Source organism: Micromesistius poutassou (assembly GCF_964030765.1).
Source record: "Micromesistius poutassou genome assembly, chromosome: 22".
Classification (NCBI taxonomy): Eukaryota; Metazoa; Chordata; class Actinopteri; order Gadiformes; family Gadidae; genus Micromesistius; species Micromesistius poutassou.
In genome coordinates this window covers 4873394-4897000 of record NC_140292.1, presented here as the reverse complement: position 1 = coordinate 4897000, position 23607 = coordinate 4873394, and the positions used below count along the sequence as shown (strand labels likewise).

Below are 23607 nucleotides of genomic sequence, written 5' to 3'. Positions count from 1 at the left end.
TGCGGGCTGCAACAGGCGCAGACCTCTACACGAGTCTCTGTCCCTCTCACTATAACTATTTAATAAAGCCTGAGCATCACACACACGTACTGACAGGTAGGCTACAGACGGTTGCCTCATCGTCACTACCTTTCTTAAGATTGACACAACATAGCAAATGGTTTATCCAACCACCGTATCGGCTGAAACCATACATGTTTTCCAACAAGCTGCAACCAGACAACACATGTCGGACGATTTGATTTTAGGTTTTGTTCCGTGTTTAATATAATGGATGGCGCTGCGACCTCCTGTCTTACAGGTCTTATAGTCCATTACACCATAGCATTATCAGAAACTACAGAGCCTTGAATATCATCTGCATGAATAAATAATGTGATTTCTAACAATATTTGTCCCCCCCGCCCCTTAAAAACAATGGATTAAGAAGCGCTTCTTTCCTTAAGAACATAATCAGAGGCATTATCAAATTCCATGCTATTTGCTGTCATTCTTCCCAGAATGCCGCTTGAAGCATCTTTAAGGCCCATGGCCTGTTTCGGAAAACACTTATCTAGAGTGTTCCTAACACAGTCTTATGTGGCAACAACTATATGAAAGCCCTTGTAAGAACTGACAGCAAATCAGGAAAAAACAAAGGGGTGTAAAATGAAAATGACATCATTCACAATTCAGTTGTATCCAACAATGAAAAGGTTAGTCCCTTTTTTTTGTGTTCAGAACTCACCATCTCTTTTTCTCGTGATCCTTTTTCATGAAGTTGTCCAGTTTCTTCATGCCTTTGACGTTCTGGAGCTTCAGGGAGTCCTCCGTCTCCCAGGTGTTGTGGATGTGCGACCAGTTCTTCCACTTCATCAGGTACTGCGTCTCGCCCGCCTCTTTGCTGGGATTAAAGTTGGCATTGGGGTCCCCATCTGCTTCGATGGCATAAACGGTAGTCGTGCCTCCCGTGGCTGTGAAAAAAGTGGTTTGCAATGGTGTGCTGATTATTTCATCCACGTGAGGAAACAAACATCACGGCAGTGCTCTCTGAGCCCTCCAGTAAACACAGTGGGTAGACGGTCGGGTACTCACCTCCTTTCCTGCCTATCCGGCTCTCCATCACTCTTTCCAAGGTCTCAAACTCGTCCTCCTCCGGCTGGGGTACGTCCTCTCCCAGCACCTCCACCAGGTCGTCCGAGTCCGTCTTCTGCTCCTCGTCCTCCTTGTAGCTGACATTGACGGTGGCCTGCCGCCGAGGTCCGGCCGACATGGCCTTCTTGTAATCGTCGTCATCGTCGTCTGAAGAGGACCCCTTGTGGACTTTCCTCTGGTTGCTGGTTTTCTTCCCATTTCTGGCGTTCACCCTATACAAAAAAAGAGGAAAGAAAAAGGGGTAATGGGTAGATTATAATATCAACTCTTACAAACAGATTGAATCACAAAGTAACTTGGTTCAGAAAAACACCTTTACCAAGAGGACTGTACTAAGATTATCATACAAGTACAGGAGCCGGGACATTTTTCGGAGACTTTCCAACATGGTTCAGTTGATTCCACGGCAAAGTGGACCACTGAGAAGAGAGACTGAGCCATAGGCCCCCACAAGCCAGCCATTAAACCTAAACTTACTTTGCTGGAGGTCGCCTGCTCTTCACTTTGTTACTTGGCTCATAGTCGGATGCCGTTTCATCACTGTTCTCCCCTGCTCCTGATGTATCAGATCCAGATCCACTACCAGAATTGGACCCAGACCCAGAATCTGAGCCTGAATTGTGTCTTTTCTTGGATCCACTCGACGAGTCTGAATCACTGCTTGAGGAGTCCTGTTAAAGATAAGCATATTAATAACTAGCCTTGTTTGATTAAGAATGCATGAATTAGGGATGCACCGAACACAGGTTTTTTTTATCTGGCAATGAACATGGGTGATGCCAAATATTTAAACAGTTTGCCTCTAATGATGTGGCTTAAACCCATTACCAGAGACACAACACTGAGACACAAAACAGTTATACTGTTTATCAACAGTATAACCTTTTTTGGGATTTATTCTAAGGAGTTTTGAACACACAGGGCAAATAAATTGAGCCAAAAATGATTATTAAGATATTAGACAACATAAATAAACAGTATGTAAGTGGTGTTTACAGTTTTACATAGATTAATGAAGGCTGCCGATATCAGAAAAGAAAAATCTAAATGAACTGAACTGTTTTGGCAAAACACAACGACTCTTCTTCAAATCTGTGACCATGAAAGGAACACTCAAGAGCTCAGCCCGGGGGTCCAGTCTCGGTTTCAAGAAAGCATAGTTTAGAAGGAACCGTGTTGACATGCAAGTTTAGGCTGCATTAGTTTGGCTAAATAACGCCTCCTGTTCTCACAAAAAAATACTGTATTTTGGAAATCGCTCTCACTCATCAAATTCTTATGTTGATAGGCAGGTCGCTTGTTATGAGAAAATAACACGGTGGATCGCTTATTGCAGTTCTTCATGTTATAAATGTGCCAGTTATTAATTGATTGTTCTATCAATATTTTCCTTTTTAACTAATCAAAGCATCCACCACTGGCTTAATATTTGCCATGCAGTGTGTTACATATTAGTAATGGACAGAGTAATTTACCTGGTCAGATCCACTATTTGAAGAGCTTTGTTGCCGTTGCTGCTGGTGCTGCTGATGAAGTTGCTGTTTCCTGAGCATAGCGGACCTTTGCACTGCCAGGATGCTCGGGTTGGACTTCCAAAACTGTAACCAAAGAAGTTCAACTGAATCAATATATTGAAATGGTATATTAATATATAATACAACAAATAATGATAACGACTGCATAACACGTTATTATTTAAATGCCTATGTAATCATTCCATTTTATGCATGTATAGTGCATAGTGGAATGAGCAATAGTGTCCCATCGCCGAGTTTCCATCTTAATACATTGTTTGACTCTGAAGTTTAGAGAGACTTTGACCTACATCTGCTCCATCAATGTTTGACTTGTTGGGTGCTTCAGTCTTCTCCTTGGATTTTCCCGAGTCGGAATCTGATTGGCTGCCACTGTCTGAGCCACTTCCTGAGTTACTGCTGCCTGAATGGGTACTGCTGCTTGAACTGGAGCTAGAACTGGAACCAGAGCCCGATGCAGAGCCTGATCCACTACCAGATTCATCATCGGAATTACTGTGTGAACAACACAAAAACAATACAATACAGATGATACATAATACAGAAGGCCGGTCATCTACTACAAGTGAGTAATACTATTTTGGAAAGAAGGCATGTTTTTCTCATAAAGCAGAACATTTGAACTATTACTTGTGTATGCCCATGTCTTGATTCCTGTACAATTCCGTGAGCTATGTAAAAGATAAGCGGAATAAATTGGTAAAACCAACAATTAAAAATAATTGTAACTTGCTACACTTGTGTTTACCATAATAAGCATAACATCTGAGCCGCGTATGGTAATCATCTGACTGGTGGCTGTCAGTGTCCGACTTGGAGCCATAGATTCAGTAAACCCATTTAAAGTTACCCAGAGTTCACAGGTAGAAGTCAAGTTATTTGTATAGCCCAATAGTCAGCATTGTCATAGATACTACATAGATCATAAGTGCTGTTAGAGACAGGCTACATGTTACTGCTGTATACAAATGGAATCCAACTAAATTCTTCCAGACTAGTTACTGCTTTACTCCACAGTTGGTTCTTATCAATTTATTAAACATTCAACAACCTATAACCTTCTTAGCCAAAGCCAATTTCAAATAAGACCATGACAGTGATAATCTGTATTTGAACCCATCAGATTTTTTTTTAAATAGATAGACTACTATACTAACATGTACGAATTTGGGTAGACGTTAAATCTATAGAATAATTGTTTAGCTTTCCATTCTATTTACATTACATTAAGGTGTGCCGGTGTCTGAATAAAGATCCATCAAATGCCCTCTGTAATAAGTGTACGAATCATTGGATGTACTAACATGTATAACTAGTATATAACGGACACGAGTCATAATTCTACAGAGCTAAAACATTTTTCATCAAATTGCAGGTATATACCCTTGATGATTGAATCACCCATGTGGCAGCGATATAACGGTCTAATTGTACTTTTACGGTTTTAGTCAAATGATCTTACCTTGATTCCCCACTGCTGTTGCTTACACTGTCATCTTCACTTCGTCCAGCCATATTTAGGTCTGCAAAATATGATAAACACTGTATAAATGATCATATGATGCCCATACCCAAATCAATACTAGTTCTGATTGAACTATTTGCCGTATTTTTGGTCAATTCGTTTCTTTGAAACGTTTGTATTTAGCTAAAAACCTCTGTGCACTCAAGCGAACTTTAGGAAAACAGACAATCCCCATCAACAATCTAAGACCTTTAAAATATCTTAAAACCGTACAATAAAACCCCTTGTCAAGTCAGCGTTTAGGTTCAGGCCTAGTTGATGATGTGCTCTACATCGCTGATGGAAACCCATCCATCCAGTGCCGTGTCCGTGTGTACATTCAACTGTACATTGTATAACAAACCCATCGGTTTCCTGGCCGCAAAGGCCTGACGAGGCCTGCACAACTTGAGCGTTTAATCACGCGCTTTCCCAGACAATGCTCTTAAAGCGTTTCGCAGGAAGGTTGTGCAACAATCTTAATAGTGGTAAAACACCGGCAAAAGAAGTCTAATCGTGTTGCATTTGATGATCGACAGCACGAGTACACATTACAATACTATTTACTTCCTCGACAGCGATACACTTGCTTCAAGTCTAGATTTACTACGGCGGCTAACGTTGTGAAGCTACCTTAGCTAGCATCGGCTAACGACGCGAGCTGGTGGCTATTGGCGGGGCGACTGTAATTTATGAAGGCACAGCCGAGCGCGGTCGTTAGCATACGCTCTGCGACCCACGCATGCTATTCCGCAACTTGGATATGACACAGCCTAACACTTTTCCAGACAGAGTATATTCGGTCCACCACGGCTAAATCACACCACGTCCAGATAGTGTGCGTCTTGCCTGGACTTCCGAGTTTGAAATATTTGTCTATCGCCCGGAAACGCTTAAAAGTGCATAAACATCTGGTGCCGTTCTGTAGCATTTGCTAAAATTGTTATGGGGGGACCCGTGTGCAATGTTCACCACATCATATATAACCATTCTCCATCCATGCCCGCTACTATGAACATCAGTTGTGACAGTCCGTAAGTCAAGCATGGAGCTATGTGCTTATAACGCTGCCAGACAAACTATAGGCGAAAGCGCGGACAGCAGCTAACGAAAAGTAAAGTAAAGACCCACCACTCGCACTGCGTTAAAAACGACCCCACTCCAGACTCGTTAGCATGCATACACAAACAGTTTCCGCACATTGCCGTGCTGGCTGTGGACTAAACCATGCTACACTTCACGGAGTTAGCCGTACCAATATCAAGCGTTGTTTTCATCAGCTGCTCACTTTTCACAACTGGTTCCCCGATGTTTTTCGCCTTAAATCCTTCATCAAACCCGTACTCGTCTCAAGTAGACGTAGAACGGTCTCCCGTGGACATTGGAATAATATTATTTTTTTAAATATAACAACACGCTGTCGGGTAAGGGAAGTTACCTGAAAACCCCTACAGGCAGCCAGTCTGGATCCTTTGCCCGACTTCAATCCCCCCTTTCTTGTTTTCTTTTACTAGCTAGGGATGGCTAAATAGCCTGCTAGCTCCCCGTGAGGGAGAGCAGACCCAAACAATTTAAAAATGTAAATTCTCACGGTGCTTCGGAATTAAGGCCTCCAAGCACACAAAGTACGGTCCTTTGTGGCTTTAACCGGCTGTAAACACAAAAATGGGTTCGTTGACTAACCACGACTGTAAAAATATGACATATTAGTAAATAGTCTTAAGACAACCGGCCTCAGCCATGACGGTGTCGAGTTCATCTCACAAGGTTGCAATTTCGAGTGGAAACCCCGGGTAGTGACGTAACGACGATGCGTTCACAACAAACCAAAAATTGCACTCCACGAATAGTGGGTGGAAATTGTCATAACTGGTTATTAAATATAGTAGTAAATGTTTTTAAACATACTAAAGGTACATTGACATTGCTGATGTAAGCAAGATACATACACACGGAGTATGCATATGGACAACATCGGTCCGTTGCCATTTATTTTATGCTTGAATCACCTGCAACCCAAACCAAACAAATTATTGAAATAGCTTTATCTTTTATCATTTAATTTAACTGAATATTTTTCATAATAGCGAAAATAACAATGTCCACGAAATCTAGAGGCAAATACAATTGACAAAAAATATATTTGATTATGACAAAAAATTGCCCAATGTTTATACTAATGATTTCACTTTAGGCCTACTGATGTAAGGATTCCAGCCGATACCTAATCGTGTTCCCGGTCTTCCTCTTGGCCGAAATGTATAAAGGGCTCTATCTCAAGTGATATGTGAAAAAAAAAAATAACGACGTTTGAGCGGCTACATCTCCTGAGTCTGACATTAAATAATATGCAATTTTATTTAATGACAGTAGATGGCAGTACCTAAAACAATTCTTTATTCATACACCTGCACTACTTCAGGTCTTTATTCAATTAAAGAAATCGCAAGAATAAAACGCGTCAATCCATTCAGAAAATTGGATACATTGGATAAATTTCTGTATAGGCTATATTTTTCTATTCTGGTCCACGTTTGCTTTTCACTTTAGCACAGCAATCTAAGATACTACAAAATAGGCACACATTTGAAAAGTTGGTATTCATTCTAAAAATAAATTTTGTCAAGGCCCATGCAAGTAATTTAAGATTATTGTACAATGGTTACAATTTATAAATTGTTAGGTAAAATGCTTCTTGATTAGAAAAGAGATTACTTATAGTTACCGTCTTTGTCTTTATATGGTAGAATTGAAGATACATTCTTGTGACCTTAATAGTGATATTTAATTTATATGAAAGATGTAATGCTAAGCCTACTTAAAAAATCACTTAAAAAATGTACAAATGTAAATTCTATCTTTCAATAGAATCAATTACATTGTCAGTGCTATTGTTTTATTGAAACTAAGCTTTCTGTACAATATTATTACCAATATGAAGTGTAGCCCTCCTGGTCTAAACCAATCAGGTCGACACTACTGAAGATACGTCAGTAGTCAGCAATTCCTGAACAAAACAGGCACCACAAATAGATTGTTCATGTATTTAAAGGAGTTGGAACTGAGCTGCAGCCATTCAGACAATACCTGTCGCCTCTATAGGCAAGCTGAGTGTGCACTGGTCAGGAGCACTTGCAATGCTAAATCAAAAGCTCTATCACATCTCAATTACACTCTAAAAGGTGCCACCCTGCCAGTTCCCAGGCAGTCACTACAGGACAGAATGCAGGAGCAACCAAACATCTTGGATTTATTGTGGTACATACAGTCATGTACATACCATTTGACATACATACATCATTTGTAGGCTTTTCTCTCCTCATAGAGTTTAGTTTTTTTAAGTGTTTTTGGGACCCTCATTTTGGTTGCCTTCCCCCTTTACTTCGTTCTGATTTGAGGCAGCCCAGGGTTAATTCAAATGGCACAGCAAACGATTTTATCCCAGATGCAAATGTAAATAAATATAATTTTGATCTATTCATATGCATCAGCAACGTTCTGGATCAGGAGACAAAGTGACTCTCCATTTCCCATAATCGCTGCACATTGTTTTCCCTTTTCTGTGATTACGGTGATCATATGACATTATGAGCATTATTTCATTTACATTTTATTGACAAACATCAAATATGAAGTGTATTGCGTTGCATTGAAGAATGATTGCATCATATTTTCCAGAGAAGACCCCCAGCAGAGTCTGTTTCCTGTATATCATTGCTGGACTAAACATTTGCCTTAAAGCAGTCACCAGAGGGCTGTACATACTAGCCAGGAGTTCATAAGCTTCATCACTGAGTCAGACATGCTCAGTCCCCAATTTAAGGTTTTTATTATGTGATTTAATCTAATCTTTAAGTGTCTTTGAATACCAGGAAAAGTGTGATAAAAAATGTCTTATTTTTAACTTATTGTTTGTATTATCAAAGCATACAATCCAAGCTGCATTCTAGAGGAATAGGCTAGATAATCACAAATCCCTAAAGTACATAAGTCAGCAGCTGGTGAGATCTTCTGCAGGGAGGTGGGTCTTCAGACTTGGTCTTAACCACACTTCATGAAGTAGGCCTAGATGCAGTGTCAGGGAGCAGGCACGTTCATTAGAGCTCCTCAGAGGGTGGGTTGAGGTATAGGGACGGATGTGAGATAGGAAGGGGGTCGTTGGGACTCAGAGAAGGTACCTTGAAGTGAGTTTGGTCACTTAATCAATCAACGTTGTGTGCACACCAATGTCACAGGGAGGATGAATAAAGAAACACCTCCTGACTGACTGCTAACTCCATTATTATAATGGTATTAAAATTGCTGTCATTAAAACTAATTTGGACTTGTAAAGCATTTGTATATATAGATTTTATAGTGCTAGTAGTAGTAATAGTAGCTTACAACACAAAATAAGCTACCATATACTAAAACAGAAAATCAGAAGAAACATTTCATGATGCTTTGACAGAATGTTTGCATACTTATATTCATATGTAGAAACAAGGCTTTCCAGGACAAATCATTTGGACATACATTGATATATTTCATTAACAAAAACATGCAAACAGTGTATAGTATATTGACAGTGGATCCAGTCTATGACTCCTCCCATTTTCTCTCTGTGTCAGTCTCTCTTCCTCCCCCCCTTGCACATGCTCATAAGACCCCTCCTCTCCATTGCCTCGCTGTCATAGGGAGCACACTAGTGCTGCTTCTGCTTTCATCCTTTTCCAAGCCCAAGCCTACCCTCCACACACGACTGCGTCTCAAAATGGTTGCCTGATTAGTGAGCCTCCTTTTATTCTATATCTTTAAGTCAGAGAACGAGAAAAGGGGAGACATAAGTGTTTCTCTATCGCAGCAATCTAGAATTTCTGGATCACAAAATACCCTACGCTCTTTTTTCATTGCCTGCCTGTGTGTTGTGTACAATTGAATGCAATGTAGGCCTTAAAATGCAAACATATTCAAATTAAAAGACAAAAATGAATTAAACAGGTATTGGAGTAAAAGGACATTTTCCTATGTCATTCTCAAGAAAAGGACAGAAAGCGTTTTTGAGCAAGGCAGATTGGTCTTTCTCACTACGTGGAATTTTGCAATGGAATTCAGTGCCTCGTCTGTGTTTGATCCTCACAAAGGTAAGGAGATCCTACATTGCTTACAAGTGAACAAGGTAACATAGCTAACATAGGTATACTAGAGAATGTAATGATGCTTGGTTCAGAACGATCTAGCTGCCCTCCTGTTGCCATGGCAACACTGTGTATGCACCTCTTGTATGGCATGTCTTTTGTTGCCTTGTTTGCTTTTATTTTTCCTCCACTGATTTGATTTAGCAGTGATAAACAAACGAAAAACATGCCAAATGTGTGCTGAATGGCAGGGAGCTTATGATACCAAAAGGCAAATGTATAAAGTTAAGGAGGAACTCAGAAGATTTAGGTGTGGTAGGAAAGTCATATCACAGATCTAAGCTGGTCGAGTGTTCTTATTTTCATTCATGGAATGGAAATTCCATGAAGGCCTACATGTTAGCATTTACTGTATTAACGCTTCCTTCAGAGAAATGTTCAATCACAAACACTCAATTAATGAAGGTAGCTTATATTTATATGTTATTTATTTTATTTAATATGTTTATACATTTTTTTAGCTACTAAATGTTCTCAACTCCTATTACTGATATCCTTTACAAGAGTTATGATTCAACATGATTTTTACATTAAAAAAATATACTAATCTATCGAAAGAATGACCTACTCTATGCGTGCTTGTCATTCTCCACCTAGATGCGGTTGAGGAGGTGGATATAAATGTTGTCTTTCAAGCAGCTGCAAATGGGGATGTCAACACGTTAACAACAATCATACGGGAAGATCCGTCTATTTTGGAATGCTGCGATGGTGAAGGTAGGAGTATGATTTTGAGGAACAGGCTTTGACTGTGTTTCAAAGATTATATAAGGCTCTTAGGATTGAAATTGTAAATACATGTGAGGAAAAGAGGTAGGCTACTATGTAGCAGAATCTTAATATAGGTTTAAACTATGCTGTGTATGAGACAGTATTCCTTTGGGTAAATTGATTGAATGTGTCCATTGTTTTTGTTTGAATTATTGTTTAGCTCACAGAGACATATTGAGGGAGACGCTAATTTTCAATCATTTTACACCACATTCAAACCAAATATCTGACTGAGAAAGAGAAACCTTGGTGCTAAGAAGTTATGTATTCATTCATTCAATCTTGCATTCAAGTGTTTTGTAGTGAGGTGTGCAATGTGAGGTGAGGTGCACAAAAGCTGAATGTGGTCTTTCCCAAATCTGTTGACCCAAGGAACATGCTATGTAAACCAATCCTGACACCACAAGCCTTTCTATAGATTACAATGATGTGTACCATAGGTCTTACCTGTAAGAGCAGAATAGCCTTCTTACCTAACATGGAAAACAAGTCTTGTTTCTTAATACAAATCAGTTTCAATGACAGCTTGTTTACCAACTTCAAACATGAACAATTCCTCACCAAGCCATGTGCCCAAATATTTATACTCTATATATCTGAAACCAGACAAAATAGTGATTGGAAAGTTGCAAAAATATATTTTTAGATCTATTTAGTAGATTAGCATTTAACAGAAGTTTGAAGTCAATAAGTTAGTGTTATAGAATAATTGGAAGAAACAATAAAAATGGTTAGTCTTAATATAGAGCCTTGTGGAACACACCCACAGACTAATTCGCAAATGTGTATAAGTCTGGAACCTCACATTTCTAAGGGCTAAGGGCTGTTATATCATGTATGTAACATGTATATGCGTCATCAAAATATGTAATTATTCATGGAACCATGTGGACTTTATTTCCTTCAGGATCTACACCCCTTATGCACGCAGTTTCTGGCAGGCAGGTTGACACTGTGAAACTTCTGCTGAAGATGGGCGCTTCCATCAACACTCAGGATGCATGTGGACGAACATCGCTCTCCCTTGCAACATACCTTGTGAGTGAATCATCTATGTCTCATGAATCCTTTGAAAGGATATCTGTTAGAGTTCAAAGTTAGGACCAAATGCAGATGCACGTTTATTTTATCAGAATAATCACAATTGTGGCCAAAGAATGGTTTTCAATTTAAAGCGTGATTATAAGCAATACTATAATATTGTTTTCGATGTTTATATGTGTTGTGTATGTCTAATATCTTGTTTAGGCCTATATTTCGAAACCTGTTTTTTACCTGGAGTGGGGCTACAGTCCAGTCTTTTCCAGGGGTAATTAATAATAATCTAGTAATAATCTATAAAAAACGTGGGTCCTAGGATTGCGGTCCAAAGACTGCAGCCTCCTTAATTAGAGGAAGCTACTATTGACCAACAGACAGGCAGGCAAAGACCATAAAACATCATGGCTTGCTCATCCCATGGACCTATAAAGAAGGCTCATCCTAGCGACCACGGTGTGACGTCACCTTCCTGGGTTTGGGTTTGTGTTTGTGTGTGAGGAGCGTACTGATCCCAACTCCAGCAATATGCTCGGTCAAACAAAGTGAAAGAAAGTGAAACGTACCGTTAACCGGGATTTGAGCTCGTCTGCGTCTGATTTGTGAGACTACTAAACTAATGTAAAACTAATACCAAGATAACTCCCTGGCAAGACAGGTAAGGTAGGGAAACAGATAACACGAAGTGACAGGAATGTAACTAAACGGAGGGCTTGAATACGCATGGGAAGACAATCGACACTAATCGAACCATCCGTGATAGTGAGGTAAATATATAAATGTAGGTACTGAGGACATCTGGTGGGTTAAAGGAAGAACTTCACACACAAACAGGGAGTAGGCCTGCTATAACCTGTGACTAGGCCTATATCAGAACACATTAATCTCTAATTTTTTTGTTTTCTATAATGGATTTAGTTTGGTCACTGTTTTGTTTGTCTTTATAAGGGCTGGCTTGAAGGCTGTGTTTGCCTGTTGAGGAACGGAGCCAAGCAGAACATCCCCGATAAGAACGGACGGCTTCCGCTTCACGCCGCCACGGCGGAAAATGATGTCAAGTCAGTCTCACTTCACACCCTCATTCACATACACGCTGTGTCATTGGTCCTGTCATGTAAAGGCAAGATTTAAGAGCTATTGAATGTACTTTGTTGGAATTGACACAGTCATCTCTCAACCATTCGCTGTGAGAATATATGTTTTAAGTTAACTTGACTGCGCTGTGTATAAGACCATTCCGACTTTAAACCGCCCCTGCTAATTTCTGACCAATCAAGCTGGGGTGGCTGACAAAATTGTAAAAACAGTGCTGTTTTTACAATCAGTGTATTAATTATTACATTATTATGCATATTAAAATGCATAATCCCCATGGTGCACTGCATAGAAGTTAGTTGACATTCCAATGACAATGCTAAACCACAATGAGCATGAAATTCACTAAAACCTTTTGTGGCAATACTGAAGAAATTGATTTAGTGGATCTACCCCGGGAGCAATCATTCAGTTACTGACATTTTTTGTTTAAATTAAATAATAGTACTATTATTGTATATTATTATTACTCAGATACAGTCTATGTTGTGCCTTGCAGTGAATATGGAATTGTGTTTCTGTTGTATGTGTGTCAGGTTATTGTGTGCATGCAGCTACAGATGTGCCCACTTCTTTCTTTGAGGAGAAAACATCATATCATTGAGAAACCTTGTATGAATACACTTGGAATTGGATCGCAGTTGTAAATTTAAAATATGCTGTAGGTAGGATTGAAGAGCTATAATTTGAGTGTAATTGGCCAGAATTGGTATAACCATCTGTCAGTTATTCCTGAGTAAAGTGTTCTGTGAGGGCATCTGTTCTGGTTGACTGTGTGCCAACCTGTGTATGTGTCAAATTATGGCATCTCTTCCCTGATTGGTTCGGGGGAATGTGATTTGCCTGTCAATCACATTCTAAAATCTCACCTACAACAGCTTATGTCATACACACTTAGGTAAAGCTTACTTCTTCTCGTCTCTTTGATTCTTAGATTGATGGCGGTCCTGCTGCAGCAATCCATGGCCTCTGAAATAAACCATCAGGACAATGAGGTAGGTGGTTCAGAACATAAAATATATATAAATCGGGTTTGCAGAATTACATAGCACTTTAGCACTAAGCACTTTAGCACATATCACTTTATCCACAAGTTCTAGTGCAATGTGCAACACAAATGCAATATAATAATACTGTAAATTTCTATGCAAAACAGCTAAGTGCAATTTAACTTACAGTCTATCAAGCTCCATTTTGTCGATGTTAAAATGTTAGTTTGTCTGTTTTTGTTCTGTTGTACTCTCTGTGAAGTATGTTTCTATGAAAGCAATGATGCACTGTGCCCAAGACAAATTTCCCCACGGGGACAATAATGTTGAACCTAACCTAATAATACAATAACTCTAAATCTTTGAGAGCGTTCCTAAAAAGAACGTAAATAAACCACAATTAAACAGCTCTGTAGTATGTGGACATATGCATAGATATAGTGTAATTCTAACAAAATTACCGAATATAGTCTCACTCCTTTTGATTCTGTCTGCAGGGTATGACAGCGCTGCACTGGGCTTCCTTCCATAACCGCCCAGCACATGTGCAGGCCCTCCTGCAGAAAGGGGCAGATCCAACCCTTGTGGACAAAGACTTCAAAACAGCTCTTCATTGGGCAGTGCAGGTACAACTTAAAGGCTTGTTTTTAATTGGGTATCGCCCCCCTCACAGCACCACTGCAATTGTTGACATGCCCGTATAAGGTCTGCCAGTGGGCTGACTTCACAGTATGGTCTTATGCCCCAGTGGATCAATTATATTGCGGAGGCTAGCTTGTTTATTGCACATTTTAGGTGATTAACCTGTGCGTCTTCATGTTTGTCTGATACGTAATTATATGTTTGAAAGCCTCTTGTCACCCATTATAACATTAAACATGTCGATTCTGTAAAGTATAAAGAATTAGTCTGATGGCCAAATGTTCTCACTTGCCTTTTTCTATATTATTAACAAGGCCTATATATTAGCTAACTGTTGTAACAAATGTTACCAATTATTTTTTTACTTCCAATTCACTAAAAAAATGAAAGGGAGGGAAGGTGAAACAGCTTCCCCTGCTGGTTGTGTTCAAAATGTTTGCATGGTTTTCCCCATGAGACATTTAAGATAATTACATTATAAGCAGTATAAGCAATGGGAAAGTCAGTTTTCCTATTTATGGTTAAAAGGGTATGTCAAGGATTGATTTTGATCAATTCTTTACCAAAACCATGTTAATGCACGTTTTCTGATAGTAGCTCATTGCTAACTACGTTATCTATCTGCAATGGGTCGCCAATCCAAAATGTAGCATTTCTTTCTAAAAACATTGGGAAATCATTGTCATTGGGAAATCCAATGTTTTCACTTCGTCAACTTTCTAACATTTCCATTATATAGCTTTCTCCATACCTCCCTATAAAAGTGTAAGATGAGAACGGTCAATCGGAATGAGCAAAATGTGCATTTGTGCTTGTGTCTTTCAACAGAGTGGCAGCAGGTACATGTGTTCTCTTATCCTGGCTCACCCTCTTGGCTCTTCTGTCATCAACTACGACGATGAGAACGGGAAGACTTGTGTCCATATCGCCGCTGCGGCTGGTTACAGTGACATCATCGTAGAACTGGCACTCTTCAGCGAGACAAACCTGCAAGCCCTGGATGTGGATGAAAGGTGAACCATTTTTATTTCAAAGGAAATTTGAGAGATGAGACGTGTGATTAAACAAAGTCAATTATTGCATTGAATCCACAATTGTGCGCACGTTCACCCCCACAGGACTCCCCTTCATTGGGCCTCGGCAGCCGGGAAGGACGACTGCGTCCAGGCGTTACTTCAGCTCGGCGCGGAGCCTGCTCCGAGAGACATCAATGAAAACACGCCGCTGACATATGCAATGTATTGTGGTCATACAGCCTGCATCAAACTCCTCTCAGGTGTCAATAGGTTAGTCTGTATATTGGGTCAAGTGACATGTAACCTCTCATTTGAGTGAGTTCCATAATGTAAAATTGTGTTCAAGGTGCTGTTGTTAAGATCTTAGAGTTGTAAAAAGAGAGCGAGAGGCAGAAAAGAGCAAGATTTACAAAATGTACACCCCCAAAATACACACCTTCCTCTCTGCTCCCCTACCTACATTCAGCCGCCATTAAGATGATAATGCAAAGCACGCAAATTAGATTGAAAGGAATCAAATCAGCGAAGAGATGTTCTTAATGGTTTGAAATCAGCAGGGAAACGTTCTTATACAGAGGCGGGCACGCGGTCAACCAGGACAGATAATCTCACATTATATCTCACTGATGAACAGCTGAGGGATGGCTATGGTATTTTTAAGAGGTTACACTGCAATTATAGCTACTAATGTACTTACACTACTTAAAATGTGTAATGTAAGCATGCCAGAAATGGCTTGCATAATGATTTGTGAATGAACTAACAGTATGGTACTTCAAGGGGTACACACACCATTAGACAACCTAATTTAATCCATGATTTGATATCAATATGCAAATGTTTTTCCACAGATTGGACTCCCCGCAGCAGCTCAATTCACAGGGGGTGTGTGACCCGGCCCAGAAGAAAGATGGAAAATTCCACATGTTCAACCAAATCTTCTCCTGTAAAAGGAAGAAGGAGAACAACAAGGCGGGGAAGCAAGAGCTGAGTTGTGGGGACGAACTGCCAGCCGAAGATACGTCGGAAGTGGACGACATCATCACCACATTTGACAGCATCATGGAGGCCACTTCAACCAGCACCTCATCAGCCAAGGAAAAGGGAGAGGAGGACTTAAAGACTAAGGTCCAGTTGATCAGAATGCAGAAACCCCAGGAACTGGATAGCTATGTGGAGGATTTTAAATCACTCTCTGTAAGGATGCAAAGTCTTCCCCCGATTACTCTTGGCAATTCCTGGTTGTTGGGCTCCCATAATTCTGTGCAGCAAAATGATCACGCAGTGCCACCTTTGCACCCACTTGCTCATCCATCTCAGAAGAGCAAAAGTGAGCATAACTTGTCGGACAGTCAACTTGAGGCCCGGACTAGAGAAAGCGGTCTCTGTAAAATGGAATCCCGCCAGACGTTTTTAGCCACTAAATCCTGGATATCCCAAAGGACGCGGAGTCTGTTGGACAAACATGAGATGTCCAGCAATGTAGATGTCCTCTACTCCAACCTAGTCCCATACATACAGAAAGATGAACACGGTATGATGCCTGCTATCTGCATGATATTTAATTTGGAATCTTATTTAAAGACCGGGTAAACCAAGAATAATTATGGGTTTTGAGTTTATAATACCACAGGAAAATATATTATTAACCACCCTGCCAAATTTGAAGGACTAAAAAAATCGCGAAGTATATAAAATTATGCTTCAAAGTTGATGAAAAATGAGCAGTAATCCCTGGCTCAGGACGGTGGGGGCGTGTGCGCTGCAGGCCAGGAAACCACGCCCATCACCGGAGAGGTCAACTTAAACTTAAATAAAGTAAACGAACCGTTAACGTTACGTTTCCCACTGTGGCATCCAGGGAAGATGCACCAACGAGGTTGAAGAGGCATAACGGGCAAGCTAGCTGCAAACTGACAATTCAAACCAGACTCGTGAGCGGTAAAACCATAGACGGGTGAAACCACAGAATGCTAGTGCGCGGTAAATGTATTTATACCTAGAGGGCAGCAGGGGGCGGGTTTATGTGAGTATGACCGCTTTACGTAAAGCGGTCATCGATGTAGACCCGCCCATTTTAAACCTGCACACAGAACATTCTCTGAGGCCTAGCTCCTCAAGGAAATGATGAATGGGAAAAATATTTTTTACATGTTTTGAGGGACACATTTAAGGCCTAATTAATATGATAAGAAGAAAAATACTGAATTTGGTTTACCCGGTCTTTAAGTGATGTAAATTATAAATGCAACCAACAATTTAGTAAATTAATACTTTTACGTACAGAATTTTCACTAGATTTCTTGTAATATTTCCCCTTTTCATTTACAGTCCTAAATTCGCAGCTGCTGCCCATTGACAGGCTGAAGATGAGAGAGACTCGGAACTGCTTGGCTTCAATTCGTGACCAATGTTCTCTTCGGTGTAAGTATTTTTGCGTTCTTGAAATATTTATTTAAGGTGTAACATAATTTGTTTAAAACATTTTAAAAAATGAACTTCAACCATCAACAGAAGGTGAATAAATAGCAATTTTGACATTAGGTAAAATACGTCTACGTATTGTATCGCAGATACATATCTACTTAAAATAGTAGCCAGCCCAGCTTATAGTCTGGTAATACCACTTTGTATCTCAAGAGGTCACTGCTGTTTCCAGTCTGCGCTCCATCTAACATGAGAGGATGAAGAAGTTCTGCTGCCTGGAGGGCTATGAAGCGATAGCTTAAATTTTTTTTTTTTTTTACGGTGTCTACATGTCAAATCAAACCGGACAAGGATCAGCTAACCTTGGTGTCAAATTACTGTGCTATGTAACCAGGGTCTGTGTTTACATGTCAGTGACCACAGGTAACTGGGTTATGGTCAGTTAAAGTGACAAGCACACTTAATCCAAACTGATTGGTTAAGAACCACTCAATACATTTGAAACAGATATTCAGCTCACTTAATCCAAACTGATTGGTTAAGAACCACTCAATACATTTGAAACAGATATTCAACAGATATTCATGCCGTAATGAAGACATCTCAAGTGGGGGGACAAATGGTGGCCTCACTGTGTTGTGTGTCGGTTATGAGTTATACTGTATGGAGGCATGCTGGTACCCTCACACCTGTAATGTGGGTGCAGCGTTATGGCTACACTAATATAATTGTTCCTACATGCTTACAGTTTCTTTACCACCTGACCAAGTCTCCAAAGGCGTAAAGAAGTCTAAGTCTCTGCCACTACAGTCCGTGGAGCAGAGCTTTGGAGGACTTCCCCCACCCGTCACATCCAAGTCACAGAGGTTAAGTAAGCCACAAAGCCAGTCGCTGTGCTACTTCCTACCAATGCTGAACGGAGAGCCTCTGAGAACTGTTCAGGTCCTCCCTGCCATCCCCTCCCAGAGAAGGCATAGTGCGACGGTGACAGAAGCCAAACCAGGTGGTGCAGACAATTTGGTCAACAGAACCTGAGTTTAATTCCAGCATTCTTTGAGGGCAAAGAGTTTATTAACTGTTCAGCTGGCTGTACAGCTTTTTGTACAGTTTAACTTTGAATTGATGAACATCAAGACGCATATTGCAGAGGATACCTTTATTACTTTTTTGAAAAGTTTAGGTTGTATATATATTTAATGGTAAAGAATTTAATAATTTGTCTTGCATTTGTCTTATAACTACTAATTTACACTTTAATATACATGAAAATATATTACTATAATTTTCTACATATTTTTACTTACCGGACAACTCCACAAATTGGCATGCACTGTGTACTTTTGGCACTTTAAATATGATCCAGATTTTAATGTCACATACTGGTTTACAAATCAAATAAAGTATGACATTATGAGTTGTTTGACATTTGCATTTTCTTTCTATTTATTTGTGTATGTGTACACATCTGTAAAACTGTAAGTCTAAATAATTTTTCAATAAACACTCACAAGCACCATGTCAGTTGAAGATTCGAGTGTCTGACATCCAGCCCCAGTAAAATGAACTTTGTTGCATCTGGATGGGCAATGGGTCCAACAATTAGGCCAAAAATCTGACTAGGCACCATTAAACTGCCCAAAGATCTCAGGGTTTCTAACAACTTTTAACAATAGTTAACTTCTCATTAGATATTTAATGTGTTTATAATAATTTGCTGAAATAAACATTAAATGCATGAATTGTTATATTTTAGTTAATATATTATCTAATATAACCATATTTTATAAAATTTAATAACATTTCTGGTTATTTGATATGGTTTTTAAAAATGAAGGCATTTCATTTGTCAAATCATACAAAAAGGACAATGTATACTTTAGACTTTTAAACACTTAAACATACAAATTCTATTTTATAATACCATAATAAAGGCGTAATAAGTGCTCAAAATTGAAACAAGATATTAAATCCTATATGAAGTGTTTTAAGTAAACCCTTGAATGTGCTGCCTGTTTCTAGACGTCTAAAACCATCTCTGAATGATTCCTTCGCTGTGCCGCCAAGGACTGTTTTGGTTTCTTTGACATTTTTAGACTGCGGCTGAGTTCAGTTCAGTTAAACAACACTATATATGTTTGCTAGATAATTGTAGTAATAGTGATAGTAATAGTGAGATAATAGTGTGACTGTTTAGCTGTGGCACATTGGCACAGGCAGTACCATAGCTTTTTTGATAAGTCAACAAATGTGTTGTGTACATCTCATATGAATGGCAATAGAGTGTGCTTGCTTATTTTGAATACTTGCTTATTTTGAATACTGGGGCCACAATGTAGGCCACAGTTAGACACTGTCTGCATATCAGTGTGAAGATTCTGAGTAATGTTGACAATGTAGGTTTTTTAGAAAATAATGTCCAGAAAAGATTCTTGGTGTAAACTGAACTGTACAATCTGATTTGATTTGTACAATACTATTTGATTTGTTACATCAATAGATTATTTGTTATGGATTTATGTCAATCTTGTTCAATGAGTGAAGTATATATTAAATACATACACTGATATTCATAAGAGTTCATGGGACAGTTAATGTGATTAGTTAGTGAAACCTACTCTTGGCATTAATTGTAAATACGGACACTCAATAACAATTCAGAATACAGTTCAGGCCTTTTGAAGAGGACGTGTGAGATCCAACTCTGATGCCATTCGCCAGTGTGTGTGTGGTTATATTATGATGCTATCACAGACTCTACCTTATCAGTGACTATCTTTAATGCTCTGCGAACCAATCAATACATTAACTTATCTCTTGTAAAAAATAAATATTTTTGATTTCTTTAGGTTGACATGTGCCACGTGTTTGGCCATGGCTGGTGGAACAAGTTTATAACATCTACACAACTACAATGAGTGTCAATGAAAATCTCATTCTGCTTCAGGATAATTTCTACTTGTGGCGGAAAAAATAAAACATTTAATATAATTCATGATATCCCTCTCCTGCTCTGAGGAAGCCTTCAAATATGCTGTAAATAACAAGACTAGGATTTTACAATCCTCATAGGACAAGGAACCTGAAATTACTATGTGAACAACGATAAATAATAATTTTTGGGTTTATTCGTTATTTTGGTACATGTCATTCGTAAATGTAATGGCTTGACATTTAGTAATTGAGTTGGATTCCCCATAACTGAATAATGCTTATCCAAATGATAATGCTCCTTGGACATCTTTCACCAGCCTTCTAAAATGTATGAAAGAAAGATCACAACAATGCAGTTTGTTAATGTTTTTGGAGATCCAGTTTCACATACATATGGGAATGATGTTAATACATTTTGTAAATAGGCAACCCCCAGGCACAGTTTTAGGCAGCAACTAAAACGAATCCTACACTAACACTGTTACTATTTCTGAGTATCAATCATAACTTTAGTAAAAGAAGAGATTAGGTCTGTCTATAGCAAGGTTCAGTTTCAGGCACTACCAGACACTAAGCCTCACCCTGGCAAATCCTCTAAAGAGGATTGGTTTTAAATAACCTCAAGTCTAATAACAGTCACAGGTAAATATAAAGCCTACATTTCTTCTTGGACAGGAGGGAAATCATGAGAAAGTACATAGTCGAGTATTTGATTTTACACAATGCTTGCATACAGCGTACAAATAGTTTTGGGGTATAAGGCTAGATTGTTTGAAAACTGAAAGAGTGTGCTATATTTTTTGTTTGGATTATGTGTCAAACAAAGTGCAATCAAGTGGAGGAAAGGATACAGTATTCTGCAAACGTGACAGTTGTGTAATCCAGTTTTACCAGTGTTAATAGAAACATTTTCAGCACACACATACATCATCTCTTTCATTTGCACATAATTAACTCAAATTACGGTACAAATATTATCAATATATAACTAGTTATTGCTAATTTTGACATACTTCACATTTTTGTAACCATCCTTCCTTTTCGAAATATTACCCCTAACCAATTCCTCACAATTGTGAGTAGTGTTAACTTAATATGCATCTCCAGGCCTAGCCTCCACCTTTCAATTTTAACAATATTAAATGTTTGGTGAGTATCTCGTTAACAACCTGCCTATCATATGAACATGGAAAAACAAAGCTGCAAGCACCAAAATCCTTAGCAAGGGGAGATGGTGCCTAAAAAGGCATTTTGACGTCGTTTCATGTTTGGTTTCTGGAAAACAAGCACTCTCCACGCAGAGTCAGGTGTTGAAGTTGGAACTGGAGAACCTCTGTGTCGGTTGACTCTTTAATACTCATTTTATCTAGATTGAGGTAGTCTAGAGACTTGGCCTGGGCCCTGTTTCCTTTGATTAGACAGAGGGGTAAGGGTCCATGGAGGCCCCTTCTAGACTCCCCGTGTGTCAAGGACCTGAGCAGGGTGTCACCTGAGCTGGGCACGCGCCTCCGACTCCGCCCATTAGCAGCGGGTACGCCGTAAGGCTGGTAGGATCGGCTTTTGGCTTTTAGGATGTGGGATCCCCGGTGAATACCCAAATCGTTCGCTTTGGGTCCAGTGGTCGTAACAAAGCTAGGAGATACGCCCGGTAGAGAGCTCTGTTCCGGGGCGCTGGTGGACCAGTGTTGGGCCATTTTCAACAGCTCTTCACCCGTGGTGAATCCCACCAGGAAGTTGGAGTCCATGTGAACGATCTGGTATCCACCAAGAGTACTTTTGATGGGGGAACAAGGGGTGCTGGCACAGCGGGGTCTGTCCACGTCTTGTTTAAAGCTGGCTATGGCCTCTTCGGCAGAGAGGATAGGCACTGGTTTCCTTGATACTCCACCGATATCCATTTCTGAATGAATAGACAACGCCTCACTGGAAAAAGAAAAAGCAGACAAAGAGGCAGTAGGGTTGTGAAGGTTGGAGTAATAGTAATAAGTGTTTACCATCTCTCCATGTTTGAAATCTGATCCCCTCTTGATGTTAGCGTCTAAGGTAACCTTGTAGTACAAACTGACTGAGGCTAGGTCAGAACTTAAAACATCCTCCTCATCCTCATCCTCATCCCCTTTATTACACGATTAAGCCTTTAAGAGTTTGTGCTGTTACATTTATGATATAACGGTTATTACTATCTACTGTACTCCTGGTAAACTGGTGAAATCAATGAATCCTTAAATTCAACATGAAAACTAACCAGTGAGCCAAAATAAAATGTAAATAAAATATTTGTATCTTGAGACAGGGCATATTCCGACAAAAGATCACTTAATGCTCTCTTCAACACACCATATGCATGCAGTAAGTGCTGGCCTAACGTAGGCTTGTTTTCGGTACAATAGAAGCCCGCATATTTTCTGACTGATTATATAATAAACAGTACAATTAATAAACATTTAACGACAAAACATTCGTCTAATATAGGTTCTAATCTGTATTTGTCAGGCATGAAACTAACAAAAACATCGTTTAATATTCACTCAAACAGTCTGAATTTGAGATTATAAAACTGAGTAGATAAACTGAACAGCCATAGGCCTTCTAAATGAATACAGTCCCTCTGGCCTGTGCAAGTAAGAAAGCACGGCGCATGCTTAGGCCTGCAACGTAAGTAATACTGAGCAATATCGTAATCGCGTAAATTGCTTCTGAGAATAAAGATCATAGTATTGGTTTATTAATTATTGGATTTCTGTAATTTGATTTCAGCACATAATAGGTAAGAGGGCCTACATTCCGGTCAGTGCATATCACATTCTGGGCATTTACAGATATTTATTATCACCGACAAACCCCACAGATATAATTAATAAATATAAGCTCCTGCTAAAATTGATCACAGCAATGCACACTGTTGGCTGCTGTGGGCTTTGGGCCAACTATGACGATGGATGTTCATGTTAGTGAGGGCTATGTAAAAGAACAACAGTGCTAAAAAGAATGCACAATAGATCGTTCTATAAAACGGCAATTCCCTTTAATAGGCAGGCACATGTCAACGAGAGCACTATTATCTTTTCAAGTGAAAGGATGGAGGGGACGCGACATGGATTTGACACAATTTAATATGATGGCTGTAACCATGTATTACATATTGTGTATTGTAGCTATATGCCGGTTTCTTTGTCGAACATATTGTCATCTAATAACTAGCGTCACTGGGTTATTTTCTTGAAATAACGGGTAAACCGATGACAAACCTGTATGCTGGCAGCTACTACGCGACGTTCACGCCTCTTGTCTTCGGACGGTGTATGGCACGTTTATCATCAGACGAGTGGACGGGCCTTCTATTTTTTA

General features: G+C 39.5%; 3 protein-coding genes across 7 annotated transcripts in view; 1 reads left to right on the top strand and 2 right to left on the bottom strand.

Moving 5' to 3' along the window:
• Positions 1-14881, bottom strand: part of chd1 (chromodomain helicase DNA binding protein 1) — a 31823-nt gene extending 16942 nt beyond the window's left edge. For 3 of the 5 annotated variants that reach the window (XM_084486875.1, XM_084486876.1, XM_084486877.1), the window contains exons 1-9: positions 14753-14881; positions 13705-13800; positions 13164-13223; positions 4132-4192; positions 2960-3164; positions 2610-2732; positions 1612-1805; positions 1075-1346; positions 728-953 (exon numbers count right to left, since the gene is read on the bottom strand). In XM_084486875.1, the coding sequence (XP_084343001.1) occupies positions 728-953; positions 1075-1346; positions 1612-1805; positions 2610-2732; positions 2960-3164; positions 4132-4192; positions 13164-13218 (1136 nt within the window). In that variant the 5' untranslated portion in view covers positions 13219-13223; positions 13705-13800; positions 14753-14881. Of the gene's footprint in view, positions 1-727; positions 954-1074; positions 1347-1611; positions 1806-2609; positions 2733-2959; positions 3165-4131; positions 4193-4806; positions 4883-5611; positions 5906-13163; positions 13224-13704; positions 13801-14752 lie in introns of those variants that run through there. The other 2 variants (XM_084486878.1, XM_084486879.1) reach the window with 2 other exon arrangements.
• On the top strand, positions 13217-18363 carry ankrd55 (ankyrin repeat domain 55; the record flags this gene model as incomplete). Its single annotated transcript, XM_084486367.1, has 7 exons — positions 13217-13249; positions 13741-13869; positions 14714-14898; positions 15004-15171; positions 15753-16098; positions 16222-16435; positions 18077-18363. 7 exons carry the CDS (start codon positions 13217-13219, stop codon positions 18361-18363), a joined length of 1362 nt encoding a protein of 453 aa, XP_084342493.1.
• A 2203-nt stretch (positions 18364-20566) lies between these two features.
• Positions 20567-23539, bottom strand: macir (macrophage immunometabolism regulator). The gene is made up of 2 exons (XM_084486715.1): positions 23508-23539; positions 20567-22182 (listed from the first exon to the last, which is right to left on the bottom strand). The coding sequence occupies exon 2, from the start codon at positions 22155-22157 to the stop codon at positions 21522-21524; it is 636 nt and encodes a 211-aa protein (XP_084342841.1). The 5' UTR covers positions 22158-22182; positions 23508-23539; the 3' UTR covers positions 20567-21521.
• Between the last annotated feature and the right edge of the window lie 68 nt (positions 23540-23607).

What these genes read in the sequence shown, in the direction of transcription:
- macir (XM_084486715.1), bottom strand. Translation starts at nt 22,157, where the DNA reads ATGGATATCGGTGGAGTATCAAGGAAACCAGTGCCTATCCTCTCTGCC.